Source organism: Benincasa hispida, chromosome 11 (assembly GCF_027475165.1).
Source record: "Benincasa hispida cultivar pf3 chromosome 11, pf3_genome.v1.1, whole genome shotgun sequence".
Taxonomy (NCBI): Eukaryota; Viridiplantae; Streptophyta; class Magnoliopsida; order Cucurbitales; family Cucurbitaceae; genus Benincasa; species Benincasa hispida.
Window position 1 is genome coordinate 48263815 of NC_143488.1, and position 15946 is coordinate 48279760.

The 15946-nt window shown below is 35.1% G+C and overlaps 1 protein-coding gene and 1 pseudogene across 2 annotated transcripts; one reads left to right on the forward strand and one right to left on the reverse strand.

Annotated features, from left to right (window-relative positions):
• The first annotated feature begins 559 nt into the window (after window positions 1-559).
• Window positions 560-4582, forward strand: RABA4C (RAB GTPase homolog A4C). 2 transcript variants are annotated; one of them, XR_005485845.2, is made up of 3 exons: window positions 626-1164; window positions 2592-3216; window positions 3746-4582. XR_005485845.2 is itself a non-coding variant. In XM_039049974.2 (2 exons), the coding sequence occupies exons 1-2, from the start codon at window positions 938-940 to the stop codon at window positions 3028-3030; spliced, it is 666 nt and encodes a 221-aa protein (XP_038905902.1). In that variant the 5' UTR covers window positions 560-937; the 3' UTR covers window positions 3031-3313. The 2 variants fall into 2 exon arrangements, 1 of the variants encoding a protein (XP_038905902.1); XM_039049974.2 differs by lacking the exon at window positions 3746-4582 and having other exon boundaries at window positions 560-1164; window positions 2592-3313.
• On the reverse strand, window positions 3738-8509 carry LOC120090695 (cytochrome P450 705A22 pseudogene; annotated as a pseudogene).
• Between the last annotated feature and the right edge of the window lie 7437 nt (window positions 8510-15946).

Genomic DNA, 15946 nt, shown 5'->3' on the forward strand with positions numbered 1-15946 from the left:
TACAAGGCTAAGAATCTAAAATTTAAAGTTTTTCCTTCATATTTTCTCTTATAAATCTAATTATGCAAACTCTAGCACATTGGAGCGATCTCCTCCAATAATTTCTTAATTTTTTTAGCCTCTTTGAATATATATATATATTTTTTATAATTTTTACAGTTGACTTTAATTTTGCAATTGTAATGTCGTTTGTCATAAGTTTTGAAAACAAAGAAGTATGACTATATCTTATTATTGTCAGAATGTGGCCCCTCATAATTTCAATGAGAAATTAAGGCCATCTATGCAACAGTATTTTTACACGTTGGAGCTCTTCCTCTCTCCCATGCGCTTCTCATCCCTTCCTTGAACTCCCTCGTGTTCACACTTCTCCTCGCTCTCAGTCGCACTCCTACTCATTCTTATCGTTCTAAACCTTCATTAATAGTGCGCGAGAAATAGTATGAATAATTAAGAGTGGATAATCCTTCATTTATTAAAAAAATATATATAAAAAAAGGGGGAAAATCTTTATCTTTTTTCAATATCTATAATTATCAAGAAAATATACGTCCATGTTGACCGTTCTAAAACGAACAAAGAAAGAAAGAGAAAGGAAGAAGAAGAACCGTTAAAAAGGGAAGCGTTTCAACAAAAGTCGTGGCTGCTCTCTCTCTCTTTTTCCTTCTGCTTTCCTCTTCCATGTCAAAACGCCTTCCCTTCGCTTCTTCCTATTTCCTTTCAATTCTTCGCTAAACCCCTTTCCCCCCATTCTCATTCCCCCATTTCTTTTCATGTTCTTCTCAACCCCTTACTTCTAACACCAAATTCCCCCTTCTAATCGCATCAAGCGATCGATTGATTCTTCCTCCTCTCGATCGATCGCTTGGTGTTCCTTCCATTTCCCCCCCTTTCATTCATTTGAGGTGGATTCATATTTCTTTTTCCCGCTTCAGAGATGTCTAATTTGCAATCCAATTTCAATCAGAAGATTGATTATGTATTCAAAGTCGTCTTGATCGGGGATTCTGCGGTCGGGAAATCGCAACTCCTTTCTCGTTTTGCTAGGAATGAGTTTAGTTTGGATTCCAAGGCTACAATTGGGGTTGAATTCCAGACCAAGACGCTTGTCATTGACCAGAAAGCTATCAAGGCGCAGATATGGGATACTGCTGGGCAGGAGAGGTATAAAACCGCCATGTTTCTTTAGGGTTTTTCCTTTTCTTTTCTTTTCTTTTGCTTTTCTCAACGATACTGAATTAATTAGGATTTTTAATAAAAAGACTTTTGCTATGTGTTTAACTAGTTTTTTTTCCCAGACTTTCGATGTTTAAGATTGATATCGGCATGGAAGATGTGTTAGTGATACTGCCTTCTTTAACGATATTGGACTTATTTCGACGATGTGTTAGTTTATTGTAAATCTTCAACCTAATAATGGGTTTAGCTAATTTTCTTTTCAGATGATCGTAATGCACCTAATTTTAGTTATCCTTTATGTTTTTGTGAAGATCTTTCTTCATACTGTTGGTTTTAAGAATGTTCACGTTGATGATTTATCTATACAATTAATCTTACTTCAACTTGTGATTTATTTATCTTCTGATACTGTGCAATAAGTAGAACTGATGATATTCTTTTAACCGTGGAAACATCTGTTTGTAACTTCTTGTTTCTGACTCTTGCTGCTTGTGTATACTTCTCTGTTTTCCCCCTCCCCTGCCCCTGCTACATGTTGGAATAATGGGCTTTATATAGATCGGTTGAAATGTATATATATTGTCACCGAATCATAAGCACTATGGACCTGATAAGTAACAATCTGTATCCAATTCAGAATCACCTTCATTCTCATAAAGAAAATCCTCCTTTATAACCGTGGTTCTTATAATGAACGGTTGAACATTAAGCTTGGAAGCTACCGGCTTGTGATCAGCAGCAGGGACTATTGCATGACCTAGGAAACTTGTAAATGTGTGACCTTAAGGACCTTATAAATTTATAATCACTTAATTTATTACAATTTCTTTATCACCAATGTTCAATCCCTTGGGTTGGGGTTCATACTGTCGATGTTTGACTTATGTATTTTAATTTTCCATAGCCATACATAGTATAAAGTTATTAGAACCAATCAGTATATCGTGAATCGAATCAGAAAATTCAAAATTGTTACCGAGTGCACGTCCTTTACTGGAACACAATCTGTTCTACGGTACAACAGTTTCCCTTGAGTTCCAAGGAGAATTGCTACTGGGTGCAGAGAAGTATGTGACTTTTAAAGGTTTAGTTATGCTCTCTTATTGTGATGATGATTATAGTTCGAAAGGTCACCTGTCTAACATGATGTTTGAGGCCTCTTAACATAGCCTGAATGCCGATGGTTTACATGAATATATGCTAAGAGCAATCAAGTCATGATATTATTTTGAAACATATATCCAGAACATACTATGTTCCAGATGAGAGTGATTTGTAACTTCGCTATTGTGGACAGTTATTCTCTGGTTTCTCTGTGGATTGTTCAAACTTTCTTTCCAATGTTAATGAACTTTCTCTTAAAAGGCTGTAGATTTTTTTTTTCTTTTTTACTTATTAGTGATGGTTTTCAGGTATCGAGCAGTGACAAGTGCATATTACAGAGGTGCCGTGGGGGCAATGCTGGTTTACGACATGACGAAGCGTCAGTCATTCGATCATATAGCTAGGTGGTTAGAGGAACTGCGTGGCCATGCAGACAAGAATATCGTTATCATGCTTATAGGAAACAAGTCTGATCTAGGTTCTCTTCGTGTTGTGCCTACAGAAGACGCAAAAGAGTTTGCTCAAATGGAGAATCTGTTTTTTATGGAAACGTCAGCGCTCGAGGCAACTAATGTAGAGACGGCATTCAATACCATACTGACAGAAATTTACCGAGTTATTAGCAGGAAGGCACTGATTGCAAATGAGGAAGATTCCGGAGGAAGCTCATCACTCCTCAAAGGAACAAAACTTGTTGTCCGTGGACAAGAGCCTCAACCTACAAGTTCTGGTTGTTGCAGAAGTTAACAGAGCATTCTTCCTTGGTTTCACAAGATTTTCAAATGAATTTGTCCGTTTTACAGCCCACACAAACACAACCACCCTGGTCCCCAGAAGAGCAAAAGAAGAAGAATGGGGGAAGCAGATATCTATCTAATCTTTAATTTTGGTCTTTCAGGAGACTAGTGTAATTCATACTTTTGATCATAAAAGGTAAATAGTTCCTCTGCTCTAAGCTTTTTGTTTAGAGGTTTTATCACCAACATAATGCTCATTTTGGTTGAGTAAAAGCTTCACATTGTCATTCTTATCTTCCTGTGATCCTGTCTCTAAACCTTTCAACATAAATATGGGAGATGACCGAATTTCAGAAATGGTATACTAGGCTAACTGACCCCCCACCCCACGTATGGGAAATGGGTATAGATTTTCAGATTCAATGTGGGATTTGACTCTTTATGCAACTTTGGATAGATTTTAATTCTATATTACTAAGCCCCATTAATTGGAATGTAAGTTTAGATTAAATCACACAAGAAATTTGATGGATGAAGAATTGCTCTTAAACTATAGTGAATAATACAAATAAGAGCGGTAGAGGGATGGGAGTGATTGTTTTAATGTTCATATTGAATAATTTTGATACTCTTTGTCCATATAATAGTATTACATGCTATTATTATTATTATGAACTTGAAATGAAATTGACAATCAAGCCTTTGATCATGTACTGTTTACATAGAAGCACCAAAAGGATCAAAATGTAACACAGGAACAAGCAAGAGAGACTTGGCCATTCCTAAAGTCAACCCTTGTCCTGGTTGCATACCAATCTTAGTTTCTTTCCCATCTCCAACCATCTTCCAATCAAAGCACTGTACCAGGGTAGCCATTGTTGTATTCAGCATGCTAAATGCGAAGGTTGCGTCCGGGCACGCTCTCCTTCCTCCTCCGAATGGAATGAAGTCGAAACTTTGTCCCTTGTTGGTCTCGATTTGTTCTTGTTTCGACGACGAAGCCAAAAACCTCTCGGGACGAAATTTGTTAGGTTCACTCCACAATTGAGGGTCTCTCATAATTGCAAAGAGATTGATTGCCACGGTTGTTTTTGGTGGCACGTCATAGCCTCCAATTTTGCAACTTTGACGAGATTCTCTTATTGCGACTGGTACTGGTGGGTAGAGCCTCAAAGTTTCCTTCACAACAGCTTGCAAATAAGGGAGTTGAGGAATGTCTTCTTCTTCAACAAGTCTTCCTGATGTTCCAACCACTGATTCTATCTCCTTTCTAACCCTTTTCAACATTTCAGGATGGTTGATTAGTTCAGCTAATCCCCATTGGATGGCTACTGATGAAGTATCTGTACCAGCCATGAATAGATCCTGTTTTTTTACAATGAGCAGACAACACACGAAGTAATAACCCCCCTCGGTTAAGTTGCAAGTTTGGTCTATCGATCTTTAAAGTTTATGTCTATTTGGTACCTAAACTTTAAGAGTGTTTAATAAGTCCGTGAGCTTTGAATCTCGTGTTTAATAGATCTCTTAAGCCTCCTTGGGTTTATTTAATCCTTTTTTTTTTAATTTTTTTAGTTTTTTTAAGGTTTTTTTCCTTTTTTTTTTTTTTTTTTTTTTTTTTTTTTTTTTTTTTATTTAAATTAAGCCTATAACCATTCTTTCAACCTCTAAATTTCCTGCGATTGTCTCTGATTTTTACTAACGGTTTTAAAAAACTAAACCAAATTTTGAAACTAAAAAAAGAAGTTTTAACTTATAAGAAAGATGCAAATCATTATAAGAAACTGAAAGGAAATGAGTTTAATTTTCAGAAACAAAAAAAATAAAAAACGAAATGGTTATCAAACGAGATCTTAATTTTCAATTTTGTGTCTAATAGGGCTTTGGCATATTCAATCTTCTTAAAAGTAAATTGACTAATAGATATAAATTTCAAATTTATGTCTAATAGGACTCTATAGTTTCATTTGTGTCCACTGTGTCCACATCTTTTAAAAAATTGTAGAACAGGTCAAAAGACCTTTTAGGCATAAAATTGAAAGTTTAAAGACCTCATTAAACAACTTTTCAAGAACTTGACTTGTAAATTATCCTAATTCTTTCCAACCTCAACACAGGTTAAAATAACTAAGAAAGACCGGCCAAATTGAACCATCCTAAATAAATTCTTGCCTTACTTAAACATCGTCGATCAACTAATTAAGACATTACATATTGGACCAAAAAGGGTTAGAGATTAGAGGATGGAATTTCTTACTATAATAAATGCTTTGATATGGGTTCTTGTGATGTTAACTGCAGCAGTATGATCTTGGTGAATTCCCAAGAGAATACCCATCAAATCCTGAGCTTGATTATTATTGCGTCGATCCTCTTCATGTTTCTTCAAGATCTTCTCGAATAGTTCATCAAAGCTTCTGCCAAGGTCAAGAGCCCTCTTCCCATAAAGCAAGAATCCCAAAATTTTGAATGGCCCCAATACATCCCCAAAGCATAACTTTGCCAGTACCTCCATTTCTTCCTTAACTAAATACCTTATTCTTTCCGTCTCATTCTTTTCTCCAGAGCATGTTGTGCTCATTACCATCCTACAAATCACATAGTGTTAAAAGGTATCACAATATCTTCCACTTTAGGGGCATATTTGGGCATATGATTTTAAAACTGTTATAATCTTAATCACCATTTATCATATTTGAGAGTAAATCGTTAAAATTATTTTTACTATTTTCAAAATCGCTATGAAACATGCTTTTAGTGATTCTAAATCTTTGACGTATGAAAATATGTAAATTCAAATAGGGTACTTACAATGGATATCACTTTTAGGAATAATAATTAAGTATATAGTATATAGGGACATTTTTAATGAATTGCAAATATACTAAAATCTATTAGTGATGGGCATTATCGTTGATAGACTTCTATTAGTGATAAAATATATATTGATAGACTCCTTTCAGCGATATGGTTGATCACCGATAGACTACGAGAGCTAAATCTAAATTTTGTCATATTTGCAAATTCTTTTACATTGTGTTATATCAGCTAATATTTTGTGCTATATTTGTTAATATTTTGTGCTTGATTGCTTATTTGCAACCATCCCATTCAAATATTAAATTAATTTTGAAGGACTAAAAATATATTTTGGAATAATTTTAATCATTTCAAAATCACTCTCAATATTCTAGTTCCTCGTGTTCTCTCAACTTTATGTTACAATTAATTCTTGTATTTGAAATTTGTGTAGCAATTTACTATTTGTTGTGAATAATATGACTGTGTGTGATTGTATATGGACCAAATGTGTCTATAAGCGAGAAACATTAAGTTGTCACAGATAAAAATTACACTTTAATTTTGATAAAATTTTTCATGGTAGATTGTATATTTGAAAGTACAAGAACAAAAATATTATTGGCTAAAGTTTAAGGATTAAATTTTTACGATTCACAAAATTATTCATGGAATCAAATTGTTACAAATTAAAGTTTATGAACTAAATTGCTACATTGATGAAAGTTTTGGGAACAAAAGTGTTTAATTTTTTAACATACTTTAGATAATATGAACATTAATGATTTGTCATAGATGCCTAGCTACCTAACTCAACGATTAAAGAATCATCTTCTTTGTCTGCTGAAACTCTAACGTTCAGTTTTGTATCAAATAAATTCATTAAAATTTAAAATATAGAAGTTTAGCCACTAAAATTTGTAAGTTAACCTTAAGAATATAATGATATATATGTGCTTTTATTAGAAAAAAAATGTAATGTAGCAAGTATCACAATAGTCTATTTTAAAACTCATTGATTTATACTCTCAAGTCTCAATCCTTATTGTTTAAATTATAATAATTTTTCAAATATAAATTTTCGAACATAAACATAAAGTTTTGAAGTTTTTGAAGGAGTCTAACTTTGAAATCTTCCCACCATATTCTTTAAAAAAATCTTAGAAAAATAAAATTTATTTTCCGAAAACATTATTTATTTATTATGGTGTGTTAGAAATTGTATTTGAAAATACTTGATTAAATCCTACTCTTTTTTCTTTTTCCTGAAGCATTCTTTATCTTTTTCTTTTGAGTACATCATTAATTAATTACTAATCACGCGAAATTTCTAAGTGACGCAACTTCACACTTCATCCAATTGAAAAAATATATATACCTTATATTCAAAATATTTTTCTCTAAAAACAATATCCCTTTCAAAGTGGTTAGTAAAATTAAAAAAAAAAAAACAAAAACAAAAAACCAAAAACAAACCTTTTAGAATATTAAAATAATATTCAATAATACAATAATAATAAAAAAGGCGTGAGATGGACGTGCTTGACTAAATCAAATATTTTATGTGTCCTTTATTTCTAAAATTATATATAAAATTTTATATTATCAAAGTCAAATTCAACTTATATAGAGTTTGTATTACCAATCTCAAAGTCAAAGTTTGAATTCTCACATCCCATATATTGTTAATATATATATAGAATAAAAAATTCAAAGGTATCAAAATATTCGAATTCTTGACAGCTCACTTTTGTCATGTTTGTAAGTTATTCTGAAATTGTAAAAATTACTTTCGTGATTTTAAAAATTATTTGAAAAATAACTTTAATTATTTAAAATTAATTATAATAGAATGAAAAATACATTACAATTAAACAGTATTTTATTTGGAAATTTTTGGTTGATTGTGACTAAAAATCGGACGACTATTTATTTTGTATTTTGTATGATTTAACTTTCTTTGTTTTATTTCTTTCTCCAAAAAATTAGTCACAAAAGGCTATGTACTTTTTTATACCAAAAATACCCCTACGACGAACTTCCGTTCAACATTTCACCCCTTACCTGCAAGTGGCATTGTTGGTCAATCTCATAAGCTCAGCGCCGATATCCACAGCCTCCTTCAGCCGAGAATGGGCGGCGATTCTCGACAGAAGCCGCCGGATTTCTTCTCGGCGGACGCCCTGCGACCGCTCCAGTTGCCGGGGGCTGAGAAGCTCCGTCACGCAGATTTTTTCATGAACCTCCAGTAATCGGCATACGGTGCCGAGACGAACCCCGATTTTCCGTAGTACACCTTATCGGGGAAGGCCAGAGGTGGACGGGAGGCGAAAGCGACGTCGTGCGTCTTGAAGATTTCGGCGGCGATCGGCGCCGACAAGACGACGAGGCAAGGGGACGCGCCGAGACGAAGGTAAAGGATCGGGCCGTAGCGATCGGAGAGACGGCGGAAGGAGTTGTAAAGCGCCGGCGAGAGGAGGTGGAGATGGCCGATGAGCGGCAGCGATGGGGGACTGGGAGGAAGGCGGAGGGCGGACTTGGCGGCGGTTTTGGTTAAAATGTAACGGATTAAGCAAAAGAGGATGGAGAGGAGTACGAAGGATTGGATTTCATGCATGGTTTGATTTTGGTTGTGCAAGGCTTGAGAGAGCTCTAATTAAAGGACAAAAAGAGGAAATTAAAAACAAATACTCTCCCTTCTCAATGAAAAAATTGCTATTTTTTTTAAACTATAGATAGAAAATAGTATTCTATCAACTATAGTGATATTTTGTTATATTTGTAAATATTTTTATTTATTTTTTCTTTTATATTTGAAAATAATCTTAAATAATATTCTATCAATGTAGTGCTATTTTGTTATATTTGTAAATATTTTTTTATTTATTTTTCTATATTTGAAAACGATCCTTAAATAAATTACATTTTTATCGTTTTTTTAGTTAAATTATCAGTAATTGAACTTTGAGGTAAAATAAACATACATGTTTCGTAATTATGTTTTTTTTTTCGTTTTTATAAAATCAAGATAAGTTTTTGATGTATTTTTTAGTTATATATATAATCAAGTTATTTTAAAAAGATTTTTATTCGCACGAGGTTTCCAAAGAAACTTAATTCGTGGAATTTGGACTTTTGTATTTGTATTGATTTCAGTATAGCAATACAATCCCCAATACAATAATTATTTGATGCGTTTAAAATAAACTTTAATATTTAATCTGGATGATTCTTTTGGATGATTGGCCTTTGGACTTGTTGACATTCTTAGATGATCGGCCTTTGGGCTTGATCTCCTTGGATGGTCGACTTTTGGACTTGTTGGTCTTCTTGGATGATCGGCCTTTGCACTTGTTGATCTTCTTGAAGGATTAGTGTTCGTATGAGGCTTCCGGAGAAACTTGTTTTGTGGAGTTGAACTTGAGTTGATGTTGATGTGATGCGATGTGGTTCGAATTCTAGTACTTGATCATCCGATTCTCTCTTAATTGAATGCGTACGCTTGATGTATAGAAGCGGAGCATGTGGATGTTCTTGAGCTTGGAGTCTTGAAAGAATGCTTGTATCTTCAAAGGACTTCAGTCATCAAGTATGGTTAGAATGCTTGTATCTTCAAAGGACTCCCGTCTTCAAGTGTAGTCAGCTTCAGGAGTTTGGGCATCTTCTGATTATTGGGAGAATTCTCTTTAGGTCATCTGAAGTGTAGAATTGTTGACCTCTCCAAATGAGGAGAGCTTCTCTATTTATAGAGTTCACAGGTGGGTGATAAGCACCCGCGATGCTTGTTGGATGCAAAGTTAGAGGTCTTTCTAGGATCCTTGCAAACACTCACAAAGGAAGCTAACTTAGATCAAACTTAGAATCTATGATGGTCACTCTTAGATCCTAAGTCAACTCACTCCAGAATTAGCTTGATCAAGACCAATCCAATGAATTGATTTAAACATCAAATCTAAAGCAAGATTTGAAAGAAAAAGAAAACACCAAAGGTTGAATAAGCACAAGTTTTTTTACTATGGATAATTTGAGTTTGAAGAGCATTACAAGCCATTTTATAGGCCAAATGGTCGTGGATAGACCAAGAAACTCAAAAGTCATTCAAATACAATTAATTGCAAATTGTAGAAAATAACACCTAGAAACTTGAAACTTAATTGCATACTAAATTATAAGCCAAAATTCAAAACTAGAAATGTAGAAAATCTTCAAATTTCCTTAAATATATCATTCAGAAGGCGATAAAGTAGATGTGCATGTTTGACAAGATTTGTCATCACATTTCTCCGTGTAGTGCACACTTAACAATATTTTCTTCACAAAATCTGCATACTTTTTTTTACCACCACGTTATCTTCCAAAATATAGGACTTTTCTTGTGCCATCTTCATGTCATTCTCTTCTTGACTCATTGAATTAATAGTATATAAAATTTTGGTCTCAAAATTATTTGTCAGTTCTTGTGAATTTGTTAGTTTTTGAAGATGTAGTGTGAATGTCTCTTGAATCTTCTTTGCCTTGCTTCTTGTAATTGGTCCTTTAGGTACATGCAATGGTTCAATGGTTGAATTCACATCATCCCCCTTTCTATAAAAGGATTTGTCCTCAAATCAAGATCTTCATTTCCTACATCAGAATGAGTCAAATAAGCCACATTGAAAGTAGAACTTACATTGTACTCACCTCGAAGATCTAATTTGTAGGCATTATCATTGATCCGCTCTATTACTTGAAATGGACCATCTCCTCTTGGTTGAAGTTTAGACATCCTTTGATATGGAAACCTTTCCTTTCGTAGATGAACCCGAACCCAAACCCAATCACTGGGTTTAAAAATAATTTTCTTTCTCCCTTAGTTCTTGATATTGACAAGCTTTTGATTCTTCTTTCAATCATTTCTTTGACTTCTTTATGCAAATTTTTGATGTATTTTGCCCTTGAAACAACTGCATCACTAGTAAACATATTAGGTGGAAAGGGTGATCTAAAGAAGTTAATGGATTAAAGTCATACACAACCTCAAAAGGTGAACAATGAGTGGTGCTATGTATTGCTCTATTGTAAGCAAACTCTAAAAAAGGTAGAGTATCCTCCCAAGACTTGAGATTTTCAAACATCAGTGACCTGAAAAAAGTTCCTAATGTTTTATTAACCACCTTAATTTGCCCATCTCTTTGTGGGTGACAAGTTGTTGAAAACAAAAGCTCAGTTCCCAATTTACCCCATACAACTTTCCAAAAATGACTTAAAAATTTTGCATCTCTATCATTAACAATGGTCTTAGGAATTCCATGCAATCTAACCACTTCCTTAAAGCCAAGATTAGCTATGTTAGTAGCATCATCTGTTTTATTACATGGTATGAAATGTGCCATTTTACTAAACCTATCAACTACCACAAAAATGCTATCATGATGTCTCCTAGTCTTTAGTAGTCCTAAAACAAAATCCATGCTAATGTCAACCCAAGGTTCACTAAAAATATCTAAAGGTTTGTAAAGACCATGTGGTTGTGTCTTAAACTTAGTCTCCTTACATTTGAAACATTGTTTGCACACTTTATTCATATCCTTTCTCATTTTCAACCAATAAAAATGTTTAGCCAACATGTTATATGTTTTAAATTCCCCAAAATGCCCCATTAATCCTCCCCCATGAGCTTCCTTTACAAGCAACTCTCGAATGGAACACTTAGGAATACAAAGTTTTCCTTTCTTAAAAGGCATTTCATCAAACAAAATATAATCATGCACGTTTTTCCCTTCTAAATATTGAATATGCATATCATGAAATTCAGATGTCTCTACTTTGTACAAATCAATCATGTGTTTAAAACCAAGAATTTTTGTACTAAGGAAAGAAAACAATGCATACCTCATTGATAATGCATTAGCCACTACATTATCCTTACCTTTCTTGTAATGAATGACATATGGAAATGTCTCACTGAACTCTACCCATTTAGCATGCCTCTTGTTCAACTTTGTTTGGCTTTTGATGTGTTTCAAGCTTTCATGATCCGCGTGGATGACAAACTCTTTTGGCCACAAGTAATGTTGCCAAACTTGCAAAGCCCTTATAAGTGTATGTAATTCCTTATCATATGTGGGGTAGCTAAGTTGTGCTCCATTTAGCTTCTCACTAAAGAACATGACTGACCTATTTTCATGCATAAAAAAAACTCCAATCCCTATCCCACTTGCATCACATTCAATTTCAAAAGATTGGTCAAAGTTAGGTAAAGCAAGACAAAGTGCATTAGTCAATTTATTTTTCAATTCATTGAATGCATTTTCTTGCTTTTCTTTCCATTCAAATTTTACATTCTTTTTAACAAGTTCATTCAATGGTGAGGCTATGCTACTGAAATCCTTAATAAACCTCCTATAAAAACTAGCCAAACCATGAAAAGTTCTCACATCGGTTGCATTGGTGGGTGTTGGCCATTCTCGAATAGCCTTGACCTTTTCTTCATCAACTTTCACCCCATCCTTTCCAATAATGAATCCTAAGAAATTGACTTGGCCTAGTGATGGTGGGAAATTGGAAGTCAATTTTACTCGACAACCAACTTTCTTTGGACGCAGTATGCGATGCATGTTCCTAAGATATGCGTTGATAGTCATGCGTCGATGGTCATGTGTTGGAATGAAAAATGCGTTAACGAGTATATGCGATGACCATGCGTCCTGCCACAAGTTTTCTTGCGTTCACGCCAAGTATAACATGAATGCAAGTTTCTCGGATAATCCGAGGTCGAACACAGGGACTTATAATTATATGTTTTTGGTGATTGTGCATGTGGCGGTTGAATAAAAGAATGGAGGTGATGTTGCTACATTAATCCTACTCCTACTCATATCTAACAGACAACACAATGAGAGTATGCATGAAAGGTAGAGATGCGACAAACCTTGACATGAAATAAATGTATGGAAAAATAGGTAAAATGCGGAGATGTTTTCATTGCAGAACTTAAGAGTGATTACAAGGGCAACCCTAGTCAACGCAATCCATACAATCATGCTACAACCATACACGGAAAGTCATTTTCCAATGGAAATGTGGTACTCCTAATTATAGGACGCATGTGTTGAATGAAAAAGTGTCCATAGAGCTTATTCCTAAGTCTCTACTTTTGTCCTATGCGATGATGCAAAATGCATGAAAGCAAGGTGACCGCATTAAATCGTATCCTATCTATAGGATGCATGTGACGTGTTAATAACAAATAGTGCTCATTCTTAAGCGCTTATCTCTTGTATTATGTGTTCTAATCTGGCTCTCCCAAGCCTAGATCCTGTCCGTAGACTACTCTCCCGAGTATCCCTAATGGACGAATGAAGCATACATAATACAAGACAATCGCATAAACTTTGCTGACCTAAGATTGTTACTATCCCTAGTGAACAATGCATACCTTACTTAATGCATCCAACCACTTACCCTCTCAGGCAGTTGATTGTTGCTGACTTTAGTCATAGACAAGTAATGCATTAGCCCATAGACAGGCGTTGCAGCAGCTTCACACTAAGCAAATAAGATTACTCACATACTCTCACAATGCACACCTCTTGGTGGGTTGCTACATGCTTCATATCCTTAATCCACATGACTAAGTATGCAATACCCAAGCAATCCCACTAAGTATTGCAATGAAAGTAAAGATGCTGAGCATGAAGATGGAGATGAAGTCGAAGGAATAGAGAAATGCATTGAAAAACACATTGTATTAATTTTTTTAATTCAAAATTTCATACAATACAATACAGGAAAAGAAAGGAAAAGGAATGACCGGCTGGAAGCAAAGATTTGTTCCCAGCGGATGTGCGTTAAGGCTGCCGGTGTTGCCATGGATGGGCGTAGAAGTTGACTCTCTCGAGATCTAGCCTCGATCGAAGGCTTCGGTCGTCACTCGGAATGGATGAAGGAGGTAAAAAACTCTCAACCGTCTTCTCACGCGTTTGTCTGGATCGCGGGGAAAATCCCCGGTTGAGGGATAATCTCCGGATCCAAGGATCCTCCCCGGATGATCTGAATTTCTGCTCATCGGCTTCTATTTATAGAGTTTGGATCACTGACAACATTACTTGGACTGCTCTGAGTTTGACGTTCGACGCGTTAGTCTTTTTTGAACCTCTACTACCAACGGTACAATAGGTAAAATGTCAGCATCAACTTTGGATTTTCTCGAGGTAGATGCGTTGATGCGTTCATTCCACCTACCTTGCGTTGATCCCATTAGAATGCGTTGTCGCATAGCCACAGTCATTCAATGACCGCATTCACTTAACACCGCAACTCTATATGATGACCGCAATCGCTTGACGAGCGCAATTCCCATGTGATGGACGCATATGACTAATTACCACAACATCCATGTGTTGATTGATGCGTTTGCCTTGCGGTGGAGTGTTTCTCCACATGTTGTCGTCTATGCGATGGTTCGGTTTCTGCGTTTGTGTTCATTTCCTGCATTGGCTATAAAAATAGAATATTGAACGCATAATTAACGCAAAGTAATGGGTTACCTGAGATTTAACATGCTGATTGAAGCAAACTCTTTTTCTCATGAATTCCTAGCACGATCGACGCAATTTCTGCCTAACAACCTTCATAATTTTAAGAAAAAGGACTAAGATGACATGCATAATCACCTAACAAAAACTACACTTTTTGAAATTGGTTTAAAGCTTTTCTTCTCTAAGTTTAAGCAAAATTATCTTGACATGCAAAATATGTTCATTCAAATTTTTAGAGTACACAAGAATATCATCAAAGTATACCACAACAAATTTTCCAATGTATTCTCTCAAAACATGATTCATTAGCCTTATAAAAGTACTCAGTGCATTAATAAGACCAAATGGCATAACAAGCCACTCATAAAGACCAAATTTTGTTTTGAAAGCTGTTTTCCACTCATCTCCCACATGCATTCGAATTTTATGGTAACCACTTTTAAGATCAATTTTTGAAAGTTTGCACCATGTAATTCATCTAGCAAGTGATCCAATCTAGGAATAGGATGTCGATACTTTACCGTTATTTTGTTGATGGCTCGACAATCAACACACATCCTCCATGTTCCATCTTTCTTGGGTACTAAAATGATAGGAATCGAACAAGAACTCACGCTTTCTCGAACATAACCTTTATCCATGTGTTCTTCCATTTGACTTTGAATTTCCTTGGCCTTGGTTGGATTGGTCCTATAGGCCGCCATATTTAGAAGCGTTGCCTCGGGTATGAAGTCAATTTTGTGCTTAATTCCTCTCAAAGGAGGTAGACCCGTAGGTGCATCTTCATGTGGAAACATGTCATTAAATTCCGCAAAAGAGATTTAAAAGCACCAGACAAACCATCAATAAAGTTAGGTTCAGTTACTAAGTTTGGTGCTTCGAATGAAAATATATTCCTCTCTTCCCACTTTCTCATAACCAAACTCACACTCTTTCTTTTTTCCTCAAAATCACTCTTTTCTCTCTCTTGGTTTTCACTCACTTGTTGCCCCTCACTTTTTTTTTCCACTCTTCTCCTTTAACTTACTTTCTTTTCTCCTCTCTTGATCCTCAAATTCTTTTCTTTTCTTTTCTAATTTCACTTGATCGCATTGTACTTCATATAGAGATAATGGAAGCAAAGTAAACTTCTTCCCATTCAAAGTTGATGTGTACTTGTTCAGCAAACCATCATATGTGACTTCTCTATCATATTACCAAGGTCGGCTCAATAACATATCACCGCATTCATAGGTACGACATCGCAAAGAACGTTATCCTTATATCTTCCTAAAGTAAAAGAAATAAGAACTTGGAAGTTTACCTTCAATTCTCCTTTGTTTGTTAACCATTGAAGCTTATATGGTTTTGGATGTGGACGAGTAGTGAGTTGGAGTCTTTTTACAAGAAAACTACTTATTACATTTGTGCAACTTCCACTATCAATCATCAAGCTACATAGGTTTCCTTCAATCAAGCACCTTGTGTGAAACAAGTTATGCCTTTGATCTTCAACTTTCTCCTCCTTGATCTACACATTAAGTACTCTTCTTGCAACTAAGGATATGGGTTGCCTTCTTCAATGTACTCATCATTGAAAGCTTTGGAGTCTTCCTCAAGTTGGCCATC